The sequence below is a fragment of the Pholcus phalangioides genome, unplaced genomic scaffold (assembly GCF_987345545.1).
Source record: "Pholcus phalangioides strain wild (caught in Gottingen) unplaced genomic scaffold, Ppha-v1.0 ptg000039l_1, whole genome shotgun sequence".
NCBI lineage: Eukaryota > Metazoa > Arthropoda > Arachnida > Araneae > Pholcidae > Pholcus > Pholcus phalangioides.
The window spans coordinates 11,825,250-11,845,713 of record NW_028301625.1 but is presented as its reverse complement, the minus strand read 5'-3'; the positions used below and the strand labels follow the sequence as shown (position 1 = coordinate 11,845,713).

Below are 20,464 nucleotides of genomic sequence, written 5' to 3'. Positions count from 1 at the left end.
TCCCCATCTGCCTAGAAAGCTGGGGACTAGATTAGTGAGTGATCATAAAAGTGACCTAGAGAGTTTGCAAACACGTGAGTGAGCAAAAGAGTGACTTGGAGCCTGAGCAGGCATGTGAATGACCAAAATAATGACCTTACAAAGTGAAGGACCAGGTCAGTGAGTGACCTACAGAGTGTGAAAGCATGTGAATGACCAAAAGAGTGATCTTGAGCAGTGTTTCTCAACCGCCGGGCCCTGATATCATTCATACCAGGCCGCGAGTGATTAGCCGTTTCATTTTTGCCTCATTCATTTTCCGTTTGTCGTGTGTTTGACCGGGCCTTCGACTGACAATAATGAATGAAACCGGACCGCGGGCTTGAAGAGGTTGAGAACCACTGATCTAGAGCATGTGTAAATGAATAAAAGAGTGACCCATAAAGCAAACAACCGTGTCAGTGAGCAACCAAAAGAGTGTCCAAAACAGTGTGCGAGCATGTGAGAGGCTGAAACAGTGTGCAAGCACGTGAGTGACCAAAACATTGTACAAGCATGTGAATGACTAAAAGAGTGACTTGGAGAGTGTGAGAATGGGAGTGACCGAAAGAGTGACTTAGAGGCACGGATATACTTGCAGGGGGGGGGGGGGCAAAGCGTGTTATTGCACAGCGTGGCGAATTCGAGGAAAGAGTAGTCAAGCAAATTAGACTAAAATGAGAAAAGGGCGGCAACATTCGTGTAGCCCACAGGCGGCAATACCATAAATTCACCTCTGGATACACATATGTGTACCTCAGGTCTTAACTTGGAAAAAGAATAATCGTATAAAATCATTTATAAAAGCATTAAAAACAGAAGTACACATGCGTGTATCTCTAGAAATTATTGAATTTGAAACATTTCATTTGATTGCGGCCTGAGACTATCTATCAAACCGAGCGAGTGGACTCACTAATTACTCAAGTGGCTCGCGATAGGTTTCTTTAAGGTTGAATATCGAAAGGACTTTTTCCTAAAGGTTGAATATCGCTAAAATTCACAGATTGCGGCACGCGACCTTCTGTCAAACCAAACAAGTGGCCAGCGACAGGTTTAATAATAACTAAGTGGCTCGCATTCCGAAAAACGTTGATTACTCCTGTCATAATCTCAGTGACTGAGACTCTAGGACAGGGACATTCGCGGATCCAGTGTGGGGCAATGGAAACCCCTCCCAAGAGCTAAAAAATGAGGGATGTATGTCCCGTAAATTACGGGACGATTCAACGAACCTAATGGTGTCTGCCTCCACTACATTCGAAGCTAAAGGTACCTGCCTCGGCTTTATTCACTACAGAAGATGTCTGCCTCGGCTTCATTCATAGCTGACCACTCAAGTCAAAGCTGAGTTATGTCTGCCTCTGCTCCATTCGGAGCTGGAGACATCTGCCTCGGATTTATTCCCAACTGATGGTGTCACCTTCACAGCTGGGAATGAGGTGGAGGCAATCTGCCTCGGATTTATTCCCAACTGATGGTGTCTGCCTCCACCTCATTCCCAGCTGTGAAGGTATCTGCCTCTGCTCCATTCCAAACTGAAAACATCTGAATTCGTAGCTGATAGTGTCTGCTCGATTTCATTCGCAGCTGGAGATGCCCACCTCCGCTTCATTCTAGGCTGAAGATGTGTGCCTCTACTCAGAGCCACAACTGATGAGGGGGGAGAGCAGGCGGGTCTGGAGCCCGTGCGCCAGGGCTATCTTGAGAGCATCATGGGCCCCCGGGCCAAGTGATTTTTCTGAGGCCCTATCAGGCAAATTCTCGAAAATTTCAACTACATTTCATTTTTGTTAAGCCCCTTCTTCTCTTGAGGCCTCCGGGCCGTGCCTGGGTGGGCCCATGCGTTAAGACGGCACTGCTGAGCGCTGGACCATGAGGGGTGATGAATTCACCCATTAACTGCTTCTTCTACATTGCGGGGGGGGGGGGAAGCAAATTGCCGGTTTGTCCCGGGTGACAAAGTGTCCGGTTGCCTCTACTCCATTCACGGCTGAAAATGTCCGCTTTCTCTTCATTTGTAGCTGAAGATATCACTTCGGCTTTATTTGCTGCTGATGGTGTTTGCCTCAGCTCCATTCGTAGCTGGAAATTACTGGTTAGGCCCTATTCGCAGCTGAAGACGTCTGCCTCAACTCATGCGAGAGGGGGGCGATAGGAGCAATCGCCCCTCCCAAGAACTAAAAATTTGTGGAAAACGTATGTCCCGTAAAAAATACGGGACGATCCGACAAACCTAAACAATGAATCGAAACGGTGAATCCCAACACCTCATCCTAGATCCGCATCTCAACAGGGGTGCCAGAGTTTCTGCAATGAACAGAAAATTTGCTGTTCCGTTTTTATTTGCTAAAAAATGATTTATTTTAAATTTTTATTTTATTACAGTTGCTTTGTCCTGCGATACTGGCAAAATTGTCTTGAAGATGAATTTTGTGCAGCCTTTCCGTGGTGTAGCTCAAATAGGACCCAAGGCTACACGTGATTGCATGATCCGCGGCGACAGTAGAAGACAGTCTTACGTTCTTACAGTGCCATTAGATGGATGCGGAACATGCAAAGGCCATAATGTAAGTGTGACACTTTACCTTTACAGCGGCAATCCCGAGATATCTCGTCAAACTTGATCTGCTTTATTTCGGCCAACTCGAAATATCTCGTGTTCTTAACACGCTTTTATTTCCAATGTGGTAGTTATAATGCGTATCAGGAAAATTTTAAAAACCGCTTAAAGGGTAAATTATGCAAACTGTTCAAAATTTACACTGTTTTCACACTTTTCTGAAATTTAAAATTTCTAAGGGGCCGTTCAACTATTTCGTTATCATATTTTTAGTCATTTCTGACCCCCTCCCCCTTTGTCAGCAAAATTTCGTCAGCTCTGCCCTCCTATCTTTACCTCCTAACGTATATTGGGGTCAAAGACGTACGCGCATGGGCGGAGATACGGGGGAGCGTGGGGGGCATTGCCCGCCCCCCAGAGTCAAACGTGGAGTCGACTGATCTAATGTATATATATATAGATGAATTGACATCATCATCGTGCCCCCCCCAGCAATGACCTTGCCCCCCCACCAGACTTCCAAGTCAATCTCCGCCTATGCGTACGCGGGGCTGAACATGTGGGGGAGGGGGGTCATGCCGCTCTCCCCCAAATGATCAAAAATTTATTTTTTTGATACAAAAAATTGAAATTTCGGAAGAAAATATCTTTTATATGTTATTATAAACAATTTCTTTTCATTTCAATGCTATTTGAAGGCTAAGAACTCAAAATTTCTTTTTAAGAAATTCATTGCGGCCCACCCTCTAAGCCATATGCTAAACCAATGTCCCCGCGGACCAAATGACGCCCTTTTGGTTATCTGATGTGGCTCGCCACATCAAACCTTATTTTATAAAAATGAACTTAGCGGCGAATTTTTACAGATCGCTTAAATGACCCGTGGCATAATTTCAGAACATTTAAGCACTCTTTGAGATCACTCTAATAGGCGCATGGCACATTAACAGATCACTTAAGTGACCTGCGATACAGTTCTAGAACACTTAAGCGGTCCGTGGAACATTTAGAGATCTTTTGAGTGAGATATGTGGCACTGTGTTAGGGCACTTAAGTCCCCCCCCCTCCAGTGCAGTTCTACATCACTCTCAAGTTACCCGTAGAACAAATACTTCAATGATTTGCGGCACATTCCCAGATTACTTAAGTGATCCGCCGAACATCTGGCGATCACTAAAGTGGCTCTGTAGAGGATTATCAATAGGTAGAATGTTAGTAGTTCAGGTGCCCACAAACTAGTGAAAGCTTTTCTCGTTTCTGGCACACCGAGTAAGATGCCATTAAGAATATTTCATATTTTTCTAAATAAAAGGTGGTTGATGACGTAAGCATCATTCAAACCCTTCTTATCAAAATTCACCCCATCGATGCGGACGTAATACTTGAATGACCCCCAATTGAAATGAACTCAAAATATGCTGTTTTTTTTCTTTCTTTCAGTGTAATCCTGGTACATTCGTAAACACCCTCGTGATCAGGTATCATCCAACTCTTGAGCTCGATGGCGACGAAGTGAAAACTGTGATATGCAAATACCAAGCTGGATCTGTACAGACATCGGGGTAGATAAACCAATTAAAAAACAGTAGAATGTTTTCGTTGTAGTGCTGCCATCTGTTGGGAACTTTTGCTACGAATAATGAGAGAACAATGAAATTACGCACAGGACTGTGATGAATGAGTTTAGTTTTATTTTCTCATAACCTAGATTAGTTTTATTTATTTATCGAAAAAAAAATTGCAATTTCCTGCTATTATCTTATTAATTTTAATTCAAAATGAATTTTTAAGTGAACGATAAATAAGAACTGTAGTTGTTTGTGGACGGAATTGCGTGGACTGATTCCATGATTATTTGTGTAATCATTTTATATGACAGTCATTCGATTGCTAAAATTGTCATTGTATAATAGTATGCTTTCTGAAATCATGTACATGACAGCAATAAATAGTTTATACATGAAGTGGCGCCATCTATTGTTAATTTAAAGCACGAAAGGAACGAATTTTTAAATTTCTGACAATCATGCCCCGGTTAGGATTCCATTCCTAGGTCTACCACAAATCCATAGGCGGAGATAGACTTGGAAGTCTGGGGGAGGGGCACGATGATGATGTCAATTCATATACACACATATACATTAGATCTGCCCACTCCACTTTGACGCTGGGGGGAGGGGGCAATGCCTCCCCACGGCCCCCCGTATCTCCGCCCATGCACAAATCTTATAATTTTTATACTTTTACACTATAAATTCGACATAAAGAGGGGCCCGTCTCCAGGATGAGTGTCATGCTGGCAATGATTTTCCTTTTAAAAGCCAATTTTATAAAATTGCTGAAATAAAAGAATGACTTATGGAACTTTGAAATGAGGACACATGCGCGTGAGCACTCTTGACAACGTCACTTACATATTTTCGCAACAGATGGCGCCTGTGCACCAACAAAGAACAATTGTTTTCCAACCAAAACAGAGAGACGCATTTAATATGTATATATTGTACTTTTTGGAGGGGAGTACAGCTCTGGGTCCCGGGTGCGCGCCCGGGACCTCGACTTCTAAAGGGCCCCGAAAAACCCGAACTCCACAGTTTTTTCTAATTTATGGACCCATTATTTTCTTTTGCACCCGGGCCTCGACCGACTTTTATCCGCCACTGAAAAGAACTTCTCTTTCAAAAGAATTTAGCGCCTCTACTGGTCCACCGCCCAAGGCACTAGATCCGCCAGCATTCTTCTATTGTCTCGGGGGTTAGGGAGACTGGGAAAAACTCTATAGGTTTGAATAGAATTTAGAGCTATTTACTTTGTGTTAATGTTTAGTCAAACGTTATGAACGTTAACGTCAAAATGTGATCAAAGTATTTTAACCTGCTTTGCGGCTCCCTTAAATTTAGCGGTCCGGTGCAGCCGCGGTCTTCGCACCTGCCTAAATCCGGCCCTGTATAACCATGAATATGAATATTCAAATATTGCATGGTACTTGCATCCCCGTGCCACATTATCTCGATAATTTTTTAAGCTTTTGCACAAAAAACACGTGATTTGTGATATTATTAATTAATAATTCTCGGTTATGCTCTATTTATCTTTTGCCTAATATTTTTTACTTCATTTATATTAATTTATAAATCATTCTTAATTTAAAAGCATGCAATTAATTGTAAATAAACGCTTTTGTATTTAACGTCGTTGGTATTTATTTGTCACAAGCTTCAGTGTTAATTTTTGTGATTTCTCACTAAGAGGTGTTAATTTCTTGTCGCCAAGAGAATTTTTCCGGGGATGACCGATAAGTACCGTTTAATTATATTGTATAGTTACGGGGCGTTTAACCAGCACATCCTAGAGATAGAAGGCCTCCGCACGCTGCTCGTGACGTCACGCAAGTAGTCTATCCTCACTCAAAATATTCAGAGAAAAAAAATCCGCTGCATGTGCTAGTATCATCGTTGTACGGAAGAGAAACGATCGGGCACAGAGTTGGTGATTTCTATGCCCCACATCACCGTGTGGTATTTGTGAGCCAACCCGGAAGTTTTTACGCCAAAATAAGAAGAAACTAATTAGGATGCTGTGGTTCAAAATGTACCGGACTACTCGCATGACGTTCAGATGAACTTGGCAACCCGTGCTCAGGCCTTCTATCTCTAGGAGGTGCTGGTTTAACGATAGGCAGAGACGTATTTAGGGTTGTGCTGCCTGTGAGCTGTACAAATTTTGCCATCCTTCTTCAATTCACTCTCTAGGTCTTTGTTTTGGTCATTCATATGTTTTCAAACTCTCTAGGGGCGTGATAGCCCAGGTCGATAAGATACTCGATTAAGTACCACAGGATGTTTATAGGTGTCGCGAGTTCGGTACCCGGTTCGTCCTTGTCAGCAACTTTCCTGACAGGGGTACAACAGAAACGGCGACATGACCACAGAAGAAAATTGCTACCACAGGAAGTCCCACATCGAGGGGTTAACACACGAACCTCGCAGTGACTATAAAAAAGGCTGCCGTTCGGAATCGGTAATAAATTGTTGGTCCCGGTTTTATTAGCCCTCGTGTGCAGAAAATGACCGTGGTGAGACAAGAACGATCAAATGACCAAACTCTCTAGTCAGTCACATGCTTTATACACTGTTTTTGTCACTCTTTTGGTTGGTTTATTGATCTCTACGTCACTAATACGCTCAGAAACTATTCAGATTACTCTTTTGGCCACTTGGTTTAACTAACCTGGTCCCTCACTCTCTAGGTCACTCTTTTGGTTGCTCACTGACCTGGTCATTTCATTTGATGTCTAGGTCACTCTCGCGCTCAGATACGTTCTGGGTCACTGCTTTGGTCGATCACTGATGCCGTCACTCACTCTACGGGTCACTCATTGACTGGTTCTTTGCTCTCGTAATCACTCTTTTTATCCCTCGTGTACTCTTCCGTTCACTCACATGCTAGCAATGCCTCTAGGTCACTTGTTTGGCCTCTCACTGGCCCAACCCCTCACCCTCTAGGCAGAGAGAGACTTATGATTTTTACTCTTGCGGGCTGTAATAAAACATCTTACCACCACTCTCATAATTTTCTTGACATTTTTTCGCATTCCTCAAATTTGCTGCCTCTCCGAACTTGCTGCCTTGGGCTACAGCTCGCTACGCCCCGCCTTGTAAATATTCATCTGACGATGAGTGTTCGAAACGAATGAAAATTCTAAAGGTGATTCTTTAATAAAAATAGAGAATGTGAAAAAAATATCTGCAACAAAATATTAATTCACATAAGTGATAAGAGTCTGTATTGATAATCTGTAAAATTTAATTTCATAGTTAAATATTTGAATTGAAAAAAATAATTTGAAAATTAAGAAAAAGTGCCAATTAGTATATATAATTTTCATATTTTTTAAATATTTTACTTAAATAAAAATTCATCGAGATATCGGTGATTAAAAATCTTGATCTTTGCTATTTTCCGTGTCTTTTCGAAGTCTAAAATTTTGGGACTTAAATATTTTAGCACGTAAAAAGTGGCGAAAATCAATAATTTCAATCACCGATATCTCGGAGAATCACCATTAAATTATTACAGCGTGATAGATAAAAAGTTCCAGCATTTATATATATATATATATAGTTGGTGTTGCCAACTATATTTCAAGTCACCATCTGTCTGAAAAATACGTATCCCGTATCTTGATTTTTGAGTAGTACCTGCTAGATACTATTAGGAGGTACCCCATTTTACGGTACTTCTAGATATTGGGTTTTATTTCCCCCTCGTGAATGCAGAAGCGGATTTAAGGTTTTGCCGCCTGTGGTCTATTCGAAATTTGCCGCCCTTCTTCATTACAGCCAATTTTTCTTGACCACTCATTCATAGAATTCGCCCCCCTGTTGTATAACCTGCTCTCCCCCCCCCCCCCCCGTAAGCATGCCTGTCTCTCTCTATAAGTCACTTTTTGGGTCACACGCATGCTTGGGTACCATTTGGTTCACTCATGTTCTTGCATAATCTTTTGGTCACTAACATGCTCACACACGTTCTGGGTTACTCTTTTGGTCATTCACATACGTGCACACGCTCTAGGTCACTCTTGAGGTCTTTCCTATATACTCACACACACTCTCTAAGTCACTCTTTTGAACCTTCACGTGCTTGCACATACTCTAGGTCTCTCTTTTAATCATTCGCCATACGATCTAGGTCACTCTATTACTCATTCGTCAAGTGCTTGCACATGCTCTATAGGTCAATCTTTTGCTCATTCGTAACGTGCTTGCACACTCTTTCTTTACACTTACATGCTTGCAAACTCTCTAGGTCACTCACTGACCTATCCCTCGCTATCTAGCGAAGGTGGATTTATGGTGGGCTATACAAAATTTGCTGCCCTTCTGAACTTTCTGCCTTGGGCTATGGCCCGTCAAGCCCCCCCCCCCCCGTAAATACACCACTGCATGAATGGCGTAAAGATCTTCGATTTATGCAATTTTTATGAAAATGGAAAAGTCCGTAAATATTAATTATGGGGAAAATCCGATTATACAAATTTAATGTAATGGTTCTTTGAGCAACTAGCTAGTAGTTGCAGTTTTAGTTTTGCATAGTATTTTTTGTGGTTTTACTTTGTTTATTTTAGCATATTTTTTCAGTTTTACTTTACATATTTTTACAAGAAACACTTGGGAAATATTTTTCATCAAATTGTCTCTCCTGTCAGACGATTATTGAACAACAAAAAAAATTCACTATTTTTTTTCCTGTTTGTTGAAATATTTGTGTTTTGCCGGAATCACACCTCGCTGAATTTCAGAGGAGAAACAGATTAGTATTTTACTGTTGCCGGCTCGCACTAAATCTCGACTATCAGGTGGTGGTGTGGCTTCCGTTTCTGTTCCATTGTAATACCGTAACAAGGACTTAGAGATAAAAACTCCTTATTGAAACAGAAGGACGCATCCAAGGACTCCCAGAACAATAACCGAAATGTTTTCCCGACATGCTGACGGTGTTTTTTTTTTCGCGTCCCTCTCTTTTATTTGTCACTTGCACAGTGATTTTATGCACGTCTGAATCGGATGACTAGAATAGTTCGTAGTCAATTCTCAGTCGTTAAATTTGTTACCGGACGGCAGTATAAGAAATGCGGACATCCCAGTACATGGGTCATATTCATATTTCCTTAGTTTATGTTTATATTGACGGTAATCAAGATGGAACATATTTTCCAAAAAAATGAAGAACATTGTTTTCGTTTGGGTTTTTCTTTTTTCTTCCCTTGAAAATGCAAACAATGGGACATCTTAGACCTCTTCTTATGATAATGACGCAAAAGCAGATGAGCAAGATGCGTAACGAAGGGCGAAATAGAATAGAAGGTATTGAAGTCCAATAGACGTGATCTGAGCATTAAAAGAATCCTAAATAAATACTATCCGTGATGTCCGACAGAGAGCGCCTTTTCCGAAAAATTCAACATGAAGGACTTGTACGGTAATCTTGTCCATGAAATGGTATTGTGCTCTATCTCTGCGTTCTTTAGAATTCTTGATTGATAGCAATCTGGTTGTCGTGTGGTAAATCGTTCGAAAGGTCGGGATTTGTCCCTGCCAATGTATTAAGACTTTCTAACAGTACGTAGGCTGTTGATTTAACTAGTAGAGGTGGCTTTTGAAGAAGGCGTTGCCTCTCCGAAAAATTAGAGTTTTACGTCATTAATTTAATTCTTCAAATAGATTTGATACCAACTTAATACCATTGAATTACTTTTAATAAAATGAATTTGATAAATTATAAAATGAATATTTTTGAAAGTGCTGAAAAAAACGAGTCCCGTAAAGTGTAGGGGTCATATGGTTACCTCGTGTTTCCAACTACTGAGGTTCAGCGGCGCGTCCCATCACGCGCCGGCAAGAGCGACTTAATAGTTTGAAACATGAGGAAGGGTGAAACAGATGGTTGTTAAGCAAATTATTAGGCTGGGCTCACACCGGTTAGACAAGACTGCTTTAGACAAGCTTACTTATTGTTGTTCACGTTGATTTGTATGACGCAACGCACATTGATTAGTCATACAAATTAAATCGTTACGCCGTACAAATCAACATTAACACCAATGACCAAGTTTATCTAAAGCTGTCATGTCTTGTTTAACCCGTGTGCGCCCAACCTTATGCTTCTTCTGGCCGCGCGGAAAAACGCAGCCACGGATACTGATGTTGCACCATCTATCTTTTAAATGAGAGTATAATAATCCCGATTTTGACTTGAGTAGATCCTGGGCAAAGAAGAAATTAGTGGGAACTCTTTGCAACTGGATTATAGATATTTGGATAGTGAGTGAATATATATTTAAATTTATGGCTTCAAAATCATTTCAAATGCCCGACTTGCCCATGTGAAAATCGGGCCGTGCCTGTATCATAATGCATTGCAAAACAATTTTGGGTACCCCAAGAAATTTTTGTGATGAGCCGCCACTGCTTAGGTGACTATGGTGTCAGAAAATTATCAAATATGGTTGGTTTGATATATAACTTCATTCTTCGCCAGTTATAAAAAAAAACCACTTTAATCGTCTATAAATAGAATAATAGGAATTCTTCCTGCAAATAAATGACTTTTCTCTAGGCTAAAAATAATAGAAATTAATACGCAAAAGTTGTGGTGTTGAGTGCAGTGATCAAAATAAAGGTATTACTGAATAAGAACCATTTTCAATATCTGGTAGTTTCATGTTCATCTAACCGTAGTCGTATCGTGCAGGGTATATATATGCGTTCTTTTGTAACGAAACCTAACAGAAGCAATAGATTTTCAATCAACTGACTACAGTGGCTTGGTGGCGCAGGTGAGTTAATAGTTCAACGACCAAAGAGCAAATTGACAGACAGGGTGGCAATGTCACATCACATCATTTTGATAGAAATAAAGGTGATTTCCGTTAAGCGTGACTATTAAAAGAATATAACAATCTAAAAACAAAACTGACGTTGATCCAACGAGAAAATTGACCAAAAAAGGGATCTGTATTGGACGGGTTTTCATTCTCATTGTTGACCATCATATAACAGTAATTATAAATCGATTGTTATTTATTTATCCAATGCTGTTGGCCGAGACCTATACAAGTTGGCACTATATTGTTTTTTGCACTGTCGGGCAACTACTATGCCAATGTGTCAAAATGAAAGAATGATCAATTAAGTTTTTGTTGGAATAATGAGTATCCTTAAATCCGTCTGATGCATCAATATCCATGGCCAATGTCACATGTATCGGATCCATGGCCTTAATCAGGGTTCTCGTGACATCAAGCATACGTAAAAAACATCTGTTTGATAGCCTCTGGATAGTCGTTCCTTGTCCTTAATGATAATTCAACCCTTAAACACATTTATATAATCATCGCACTGATTATATGGTGTGAAACTCGATATGTTCAATTCAACTATAAGAGAATTTCTTAAAAGTTATATGTGAGTATATATTGAATGTTCATGTTATTATGCATTTCCGCATGTATTTCTCAGTATCGTATTTTTAATCATTGTTCGACTCGTTTTTGTTTTTTTGTGCTTTGTCGTATTCACCTTTTGTATTTGTGTTTTGTATTTCTCTTCTCTTGTCCATCTCAGTAATTGTGAAATCCTTGCCTGTTGAGATGTGAATAAATAAATAAATAAATAAATAAAAAAAATGAATGAATAAAAATAAATAAATAAATAAATAAAAAAAATGAATGAATAAAAATAAATAAATGAATAAATAAATACATTTTCAGTCCTTAGCAATTAACAATAAAAAAATTGTAATTGTATCGTACGTGAAGTTCCATCTATAAGCTGCACGCGTGCGCGGCCACGCTCGGTGAAAATGCTTCCGTGTACGAAAAATCACGAAGTACACCATAGGTCACATAAATGGATAATGACACATTGCTATACCGTGCACAGGAGAAACAGTTTCGCGCACGTAAAATAAAAATGAGAGGAAACGTTGGTCGCGTACGAACAGGTCCCAACTTTAGACCGAGTGCTCTCTCAAGATGAGAAGGTGACACCCCCCCCCCCAGACACATAGATTATCTATTTATAGTCTATGGATCTAGAGAGGACTTGAGTTCGAACCCCACCGTCGTCCCAATGGTGGTCGGCTAAAGTTGGTTTTCTGTAGATGCCGACTTCGAGGCGCAAATGATAGCAGATCTCCCCGTTAAAAAGTCTCGCCACAGAGAGCAACAGGCCTACGCACACACACAACGATAAAATTATTCAATCATTACACTTCAGCCATAGTGAGAAAATTCGATGGCAACATAACAAACATTACACAGAAACAAACTTCACGTCAGGTTCACAACACACACATTCCAACAAGTACCAATTCGTTAGAAGTTCCGCCGAGGAATATGGACGAGGTGCATGTTTGGTTTAGTAGTGATAGTCCACTGATCTACCACTTCCTCGTCTTAATGAGTTTAGTTCATGTCCGGAAAGATCTTTATACAGGGTGTCCATGCTTATCGTGAAAGAGTTTCAATTAATAAGTTCAATTAATTCGATTAATAAGTTTCAATTAAATAAATGTTTCAAATGATGTCGCCCATCATCTTAAATGCTGTTCAAATGAAATATATATATATATATATATTAATAAAAAAGTTACAACTTACCTCTGTCCTCTAACTTTCAATGAAAAAGTTGTTGCCCTGTCTCTCCTGAGGCCAACAAAAAATGTCCATGTTTTTAAGCGCAATATTCGCTGAGATATTTTGATTCAAAAATCAGAGAAATAAGGCGAAAGAACAGCATAAATGAGGGAAAAGGAGCGTTGTCCGTTACTCGATGCTCGTGATCGATTCTGTGCTCACGAGCACTTGATCAATTCGTTTCAATTAAATAAATTCCTTGGAGGAATTGCATTCAAGGACTGAAATCATCGTCTTTAATGATGAGTATAGGCAGTGTTCGCGAGTGGAAAAAGATTAAAACCTCTTGGTTTAAGTTAAGGTATTATTTCTTCTTTTTTTCTGCTATTGAATTCAAATATCTCAGCGCATATTGCACTTGTAAACATGGAAAAGTTTTTGTTGGCCTCAGGAGAGGCAGGGCAACAACTTTCTAAATGTAAGTTAGAGGACGGGTGACCGTATAAAAATGTAAATTTTGTAACTTTTTTATTAATAATTTTTTTCATTTGAACGGCACTTCAGATGATGGACGACATCATTTGAAACATTTTTTTCTAATTGAGAGTTGTCTCTGAAACCAACGGTTTATAAAATATAAAATAGCCGTTGGACAATGATAAGAGTGGACACTGTATACAGGTTGTCCGGGGCTAAAAATTATGCAAAAGTAATGACTTATACTGAGAGAACCACACATGATTAATTGTGAAAGTGCTGAGCCATCTATAGAAGATTGTTTTTTATCGAAGTTTTCTGCCAAGGTTGCACATGTACACTGTTGATAGCTGCTTTGAGACGCTTTTCACAGCTGTGAACGCCGCAACGTAAGGTTCAGTACGTGCTACGGCTAGCTGAATTTAAATCAGTGACGTGTATTAAACGCCGTACATGAACTGAATGGAATGTGGAGCCTCCCACATGATTTGAAATACTGTATCTCTGAAGCGATTGATTTGATAACACCTCTAATGCTACTAAACACTTGGCAAGAGATCGCGTACCGTTTTGACATCCTCAGAGCCACTAATGGCGCTCACATTGAATTTTATTAACCTTTAAATAAACTTGAGGAGTTTCTCCTCTTTAATGAAACCAAAATTCATAACTAATCATGTATGGTTCTTACACTATTACTTTTGGATACCTTTAGCTCGAACAACTTTTATTATATTTTTAATTAATTTTGAAAGGATGGCTGAAGATATCCATTCACGAGGTACAAAAAAATCTGAATAATGTCCTAAACAAGGGAATCCCTCATTTGCATCGTTGAAATATTTTCGGATCAGAAGATCACTATGAGGAAAACAAAGGAAACCATTTATATATGTATATGATTCGTAAAAGATTACCCGGACTCGACCTTGCACAAAGACTAGGAATACTATTGTTTACATCACTGTGACGACCGAAGGAAAAAAAATCCTAATTTTATTATTCCCAGAACGGAATGAAGTCATATAGTGTAGGTAAGAATTTATGACTGACGTCATGCTTTCACTCTTTTTCCCTACACTTACTCTCTATCGCGTATTGTACGCAAGGTTAAAAAACTTGGATGTCAAGTGAAAATACTCATATTGTCCCAAAAAGCCTTGGACTTCTAACCAAAAGACCTACTGTAATAGATCCGGGGAAGCACACAATTCAAAGATCATCAACTGTTTGTCCACGCCCATTTGAGTGAATTCCAAAACTAGTTACGGTTGAAGTGGTTTTTCTTCAAATCGAACTAATTCAGCTTAATATCATTTTATTACTACTATTACAAATAGTAGTAATACTAATAATACTAGTCCAACACCCCCTAAGGAAGAGGTTCTTCTTTAGGGGGTGTCGGGACAACCCTTACTGCAATGATTCTTGACCTCTTCCAGCTGCGACCCGAAATCAACAACATGACTAATTTCGCAACCCATGGTTATATTTTTGAAATTAAACATGCCTATTAAATATTTTTTACTAACCAATTTTTTGATTAAAGAAGTTAGTGAAACCAATGTACGTCAATTGTTTCAGTAGGAATAAGTATAGATATTTAAGAAAATTTTAAGTGAATTAGTGTGACCTACTTCGTGTGTGGTGGTATCCCTTTCGTATGGACGAGCTTGGAAAGAAACAGGGAGGAAACGTTCACTATAACCATCGCTCGTACGGAGCAGTTCATAGTTAGGAAAGAAGGAGGCCCCCAGTGATTTGGTTCCCCCGGGTAAAGCCATTACCTCCTAGAGACAGTGCCGTCTTAACGCATGAACCCACCCGGGCACGGCCCGGGGGTCTCAAGAGAAGAGGGGCCTCAGAAAAATGAGAAGTAGTTGAATTTTTCGATAATTTGATAGGTAGGGCCTCAGTGAAATCACTTGGCCCGGGGGCCCATAATGCTCTTAAGACGGCCCTGCCTAGAGATACTGTATCTCTAGAAGGTAATGGTAAAGGCGACATTTCAGTCAGTCACTAAAACCATAGTTAAAACCCGCATCTATCACAATTCTCTCTAATCCGTGCCCACCATTTTACTGGTTTGAATCGTGAGGTTATAAAAATGTTGACATACACTAATGACCAATATCATCATCACACATGACGTATTTGACACTTTTCCCAGTACTTTTGATGGTAAATGAATAAAACTGGAAATATCACTCAAAAATGAAAATTAAAACAACAATAATTATCACAATTATTGACTTCACGGGGACTTTCAACTAGTATTACAAATTCAATTCATCAAGCTATGTACATTGGTTATCAGATTACCCCCCTCTCCCTACCCTCCAACCATCGGTGCGTATTTTAATGAACAATGAACACGTGTTTTCACTGGTAATTGTTTAGAACTAGGCCAGGTATATATTACATTATGAATAGAAAATATCCTCTCATTAATCACCATATTCAGATGCCAGAGATATCATAAGCTATCACAATTTAACTTCGCTGCTATTTAGCTCCCATGCCCCATTTATGGGGCGTTTCATTCAAAAGAAACGTACCACAAAGAAGATAAAAATTAATGCTTAAAACGTAACGCGCGCGCATGTTTTTATATTCGTGTTTTTAAATAACAAATAAAACCGAAAGAGCTTATGTACGCGAGTTTTCCCAATCAAGTTGAACCGTTGTATTCGTTGGTAGTAACTATGGTAACGCTTGCATCATGGACGATGCTTTCACCTGGTACTTCCGGTGGTTGGTCCTATGATGTCTAGTCACTTCCGCTTCCCGAGGGTTAGAAATTAAAAGCTGCCTGTGCTATGGCTGCCATATTCATCAGATTATCACCCTGTTGTCTATTAGAAAAAAAAAATGAAAGTATATTAAAACTTATACTAAGCCGTTATACTGTTTTTCGTTGCAGGAACTTCCAATTTTTTGTTTTAAAACCATCAGAAAAGGAGTTATGAATTGTTTTTATCGTTAAGAATGCTTCGTTTATTTATTAGATACCAGGAATCGTATGATGTCGTGACTGTGTGTTGCGACGTGTCCGTGAAAACGACGACCTTCGCAGAATGATAAAATATGTCTGTGTGTTTGAATTGGAATTTCGAAGTGCTTTTCTCTGCTTGTTGTTGCGTGTATTTTTAGATATTACGCTAGATTATATGTTACCATGACGGTGTTTAGCGCTATATTAAATAATAAATAGTGAGATTCCGGGGTGAGAGTTACCGGAATTTCACGCATTTCGCTGTGATACCAATGCCCTTCAACTCAGAATAACTTACTTTTGTGTCACTGTTACACAGGTCCTAGTTCACCAATTATTTCCTGTAAGTTCGAATTTCAAGGAATACCTGTGTTCATGAAAGTAGAAATTGTCGGCTACAATACTTACCCTTATTCTTTTCAGTAGAGAATTGTTTTGACTTCAATTCATAGTAAATCACACATTTTTGGGACGAGGTGGTAATTGCCAGAAAGAAGAGATTCAAACTTCAAGAGAGAACCACTTCTTATATATATATTTCCTTATTATTATTATTTTTCTAAACAAAATAAAAATAAAAGCCAAGTATTCCTAAAAACCACAAACAGTTAACCATAAAAGAATTCAAATGACATTTCAAAAGTAAAAAAAAATGTTTTTAAAACTTAAAATAATGATTCTCAGACCAGATTAGAAAATATCAAAATGGATAGAATTGAAAAAAATGTTTTTTTTTCTAAATTTTCAAATTATTTTAATTCGCCCTGGCTAGATGTCATCCATTCTCTTCTAACTTGTTCGAGGGAAAACTACCCCTCTACTAAGGTTTTTATTTTCTACACCTATATCCGTGTTCTCAGGAAAAAGGAATTTTTCTATTTCGTTCTTCATGAGTATATAAGGCCCACTATAAAAGTTTTCGAGAGAAGGAAAAACATTCGAAATTCGGGCCCCATCTTGAAAATATTTTCTAAATATTCTCTATCCAAATAACTTTGAGCTATTTTTCATCCACTCTCAGGAAAAAAATTATGTCTTTATGTAATTTAGCTGGTTTTGAATAAAAAAGTAGTTTATTAGGCTTTCAAGCCTAGCATTGTATTTCATTTTTGCATTGCATCATAGAACATAAAGAAGTTCTAAAGAAGCGAAACAAATTAAAATGAGATGATGTCTGTGGTGAGTATAATCAATGTGATAAAATCTCCCAGCCTTTTTCTCATGGAATTTGTTTTGGTTGGCAAAATAAAAATGATGTCTTGAAAATTAGTCATTCACACCAGTGCCGTCTTAACGCATGGGTCCACCCGGGCCCGGGGGGCCTCAGAAAAATGGGAACTAATTTAAATTTTCGATAATTTTCTAGGTAGGGCCTCAGAAAAACCAATTGGCCCGGGGGGACCCATGACGCTCTTAAGACGGCCCTGAGTCACACACTGATCATCGATCCCCGTAGTTGTTCTCCGACTAGTTTCATCAAATATTTGTGAACTGTACTAAAAAGTAAGGCTTTTGATTAGAATCTCTGCCAAGTTAAGAAGGGGAAATTTTTGATTTTCTCTGTTATATCGGAGTTTATGACATCGTCATCGCTGTAACGGGTCACCATCTTTAATCGTCACCCCTTCCAGATTTAAATTTCCTTATTTAAAACTTTTGAAAACCATTGAGAGAGAGAGAAGTGTTGATTCACGTAACGCATCAACTCAATAGACAATGAATATTTATAACTCTGCACTTTTTTTTTAGCAGAATTACATTCGTTTATAAAAAAAAACGCAATGACATCAAGTGCCTATATAATGGGAAAATTTCCATCAGCCATATTCACGGAGCCGTAACAAATTTTTTCTGGAAGGGGGCGTAATTTCGCCACTCACTTCACTGTAATAGTCGATGATTTTGCAAGAGTATTTTTTAATGTGAAAACCTGCACCCCCCTCAATATTGCCATCAGTGACGTCGCCCCATTTAATTTCGCCCTTGCAGATTCAACATATAGCACTTATACTTTTTTTTACCTTGTTAAACCCCCCCCCCCTCCCCCGGACACCTTGTAGGCCATTTACAGGTTGCGACTTCAGATTTACGAATTTTTCGGCTAACGAAGATTTTTTTTCGACTTTTTTGTGCCTTGGCTAATGAATTCGGATATAACGAACATTTTAGTTTATATTTATACATCAGCTCTCATAAAACAGCAGCGTCGTGAGCTAAATTTTCATGTCAATTGAAATGAATCCAGTGATTTATTTATTTATTTATTCAATATTGCTTGGCGTATACAAGACAATGAGGTGGTGAAGTATGACAAACGTGGCGAGTGATGTTATAAAGTCGGAAATTGAAGTACAATCAAACAATATTGGATGGGAGATTGTTCCGATCAAGTTATAGTTCGAGGAAAGAAACTAGATTTGAAACAGTCTGTGTGTAGATGCAAAGATGAATTTCAATTTTTGGGAATGGTTAAGTCTATTGGAAAAATGTGAAGGTTCAATTTAGAACATGGAAGTGTTGATATTTAAAAAGCAATGGAGGATTTTGGAAAGTAGAGTTAATCGAGAGATACATACGCCTATGAGAAGTAAGCGGTTGGATATTGAGTTGGCGCTTGAGCTCAGTAATGGAAACAGGGGAAGATCAGAAATTAAAAATGAAGCAGATGGACTTTGTCACTTGTGCCAGATTAATTTATTTCCACCTAGAATCACTTTCTACATATATATACACCTCTCTTTCTCTTTCAGAAAGATTTTGAGCCATTTCATGTAAAATGAATGATTGAGCTAAAATGGGAAGTGAATGTAAAAAAAAAGAAGCTTCAGACATGAATGAATGGTTTCGGTGAATACGACAAAACTCTTCATACCAAACTGAACAGCCTGGACATTCCAGGAACTTATTTTTTCCATCTGTGTGATAGAGCAAAAAAGAATGTATTTTATTCGTACAGGAAGGAGCCCCAGAATTTGTAAAGTAGGTTTCTTAGCAATACCGAGAGGCAAAAAAACAAGGAAAAATTACGAACATTGGTAAATACATGAGAAAATGATTAGTTAAACAAAAATTTATATGGAACTCGGGAAAAAATATTTAGTGCAAAAATGGAGGATGTGTGTGTAAGCAAGTATAGAAAAATATATGGAATAAAATGACAAATAAGTATATTAAAAAAAAACAAATGAATCAAAAAATAAAGAACAGAACTCGATCCCGCTTATAATGTTTTTCAAAAAACCGTCTTGAAAAACCGTTGTAAGCGGGAAAACCCTTTGAACGGGAAATCTCGATGAGTATAATGAAGAGTTGGGACTACGAAAATGAGTCGTACTAAGCGGGAAAACGTTATAAATGGGAACGTTACAAACGGGTTCCATTGTATACAACGAGAATTAGCAGGTAGAATAGTTAGAAGCATTCAATAGCTTGATGAAAAACCAAAAATAATTTAACAAAAAAATTATAGATCTCCTGCTCCCTCTAATATTTTTCGCTTATGAGAGAAAAAAGCAAGATTTAACTGCTGTCATCGAGTTAAGATGGGCGCGCACTGGTTAGACACAACAAGACAAGGCAGCTTCAGACAAGCTTAGTCACGGTTGTTCCCATTCATTTGTATGATGCAACGTTACAATTTGTTTTTGACAAACTGGTGTGGATTTCGTCTTACAATCAACGTAAACAATAATGACTAAGCTTGTCTAAGGACGGGATTACACTATAAAAGTTTCATAAACGTTCATTTATAAAACTTGAAAAATGCAACCAATAAGGTTATCGGTTGCATTTGCTCAAATGTAGCTTAAGCTTATTGGTTGAAGTTTTATAAATGAACTTTTATGAAACTTTTATAGTGTAATCCCGGCATAAATCTATCTTGTCTAACTGTGTCTGACCGGTGTGCGTCCAGCCTAAAGTAATCAACGTCGCAAAGATCAAATTCAGTCTCGGGTGCAGTAAATTTCTGATATAGTAGAAACTATTCTGAATTCAAGTAAAACTTTAGGAAAAAATTAGTAAGCTTGAAACACAGTCTGAATTTATCACGAAATCTGATGAAGTATTTCATAGACTGTGTTTTATCAACACGATTCATAAGAATTACTTTAGATCAGCGGTTCTCAACCGGTGCTCCGCGGAGCCCTTGGGGCTCCCTGTGCACTCTCCAGGGGCTCCGCGGCCGCTCTAGGAAAAAACAATAAAATTTAAAAACATAATTATAAATATTTTTAAATGGTAAAAATAAACCAGTAACTTTAATGAATAA

General features: G+C 38.7%; 1 protein-coding gene across 1 annotated transcript in view; it reads left to right on the top strand.

The window, feature by feature from the left end:
* Window positions 1–4,545, top strand: part of LOC149065577 (uncharacterized) — a 57,494-nt gene extending 52,949 nt beyond the window's left edge. The window contains exons 3-4 of the mRNA XM_089253909.1: window positions 2,407–2,588; window positions 4,022–4,545. Coding sequence (XP_089110035.1) covers window positions 2,407–2,588; window positions 4,022–4,147 — 308 coding nt within the window. The 3' untranslated portion in view covers window positions 4,148–4,545. The remainder of the gene's footprint in view (window positions 1–2,406; window positions 2,589–4,021) is intronic.
* The last annotated feature ends 15,919 nt before the right edge of the window (window positions 4,546–20,464 follow it).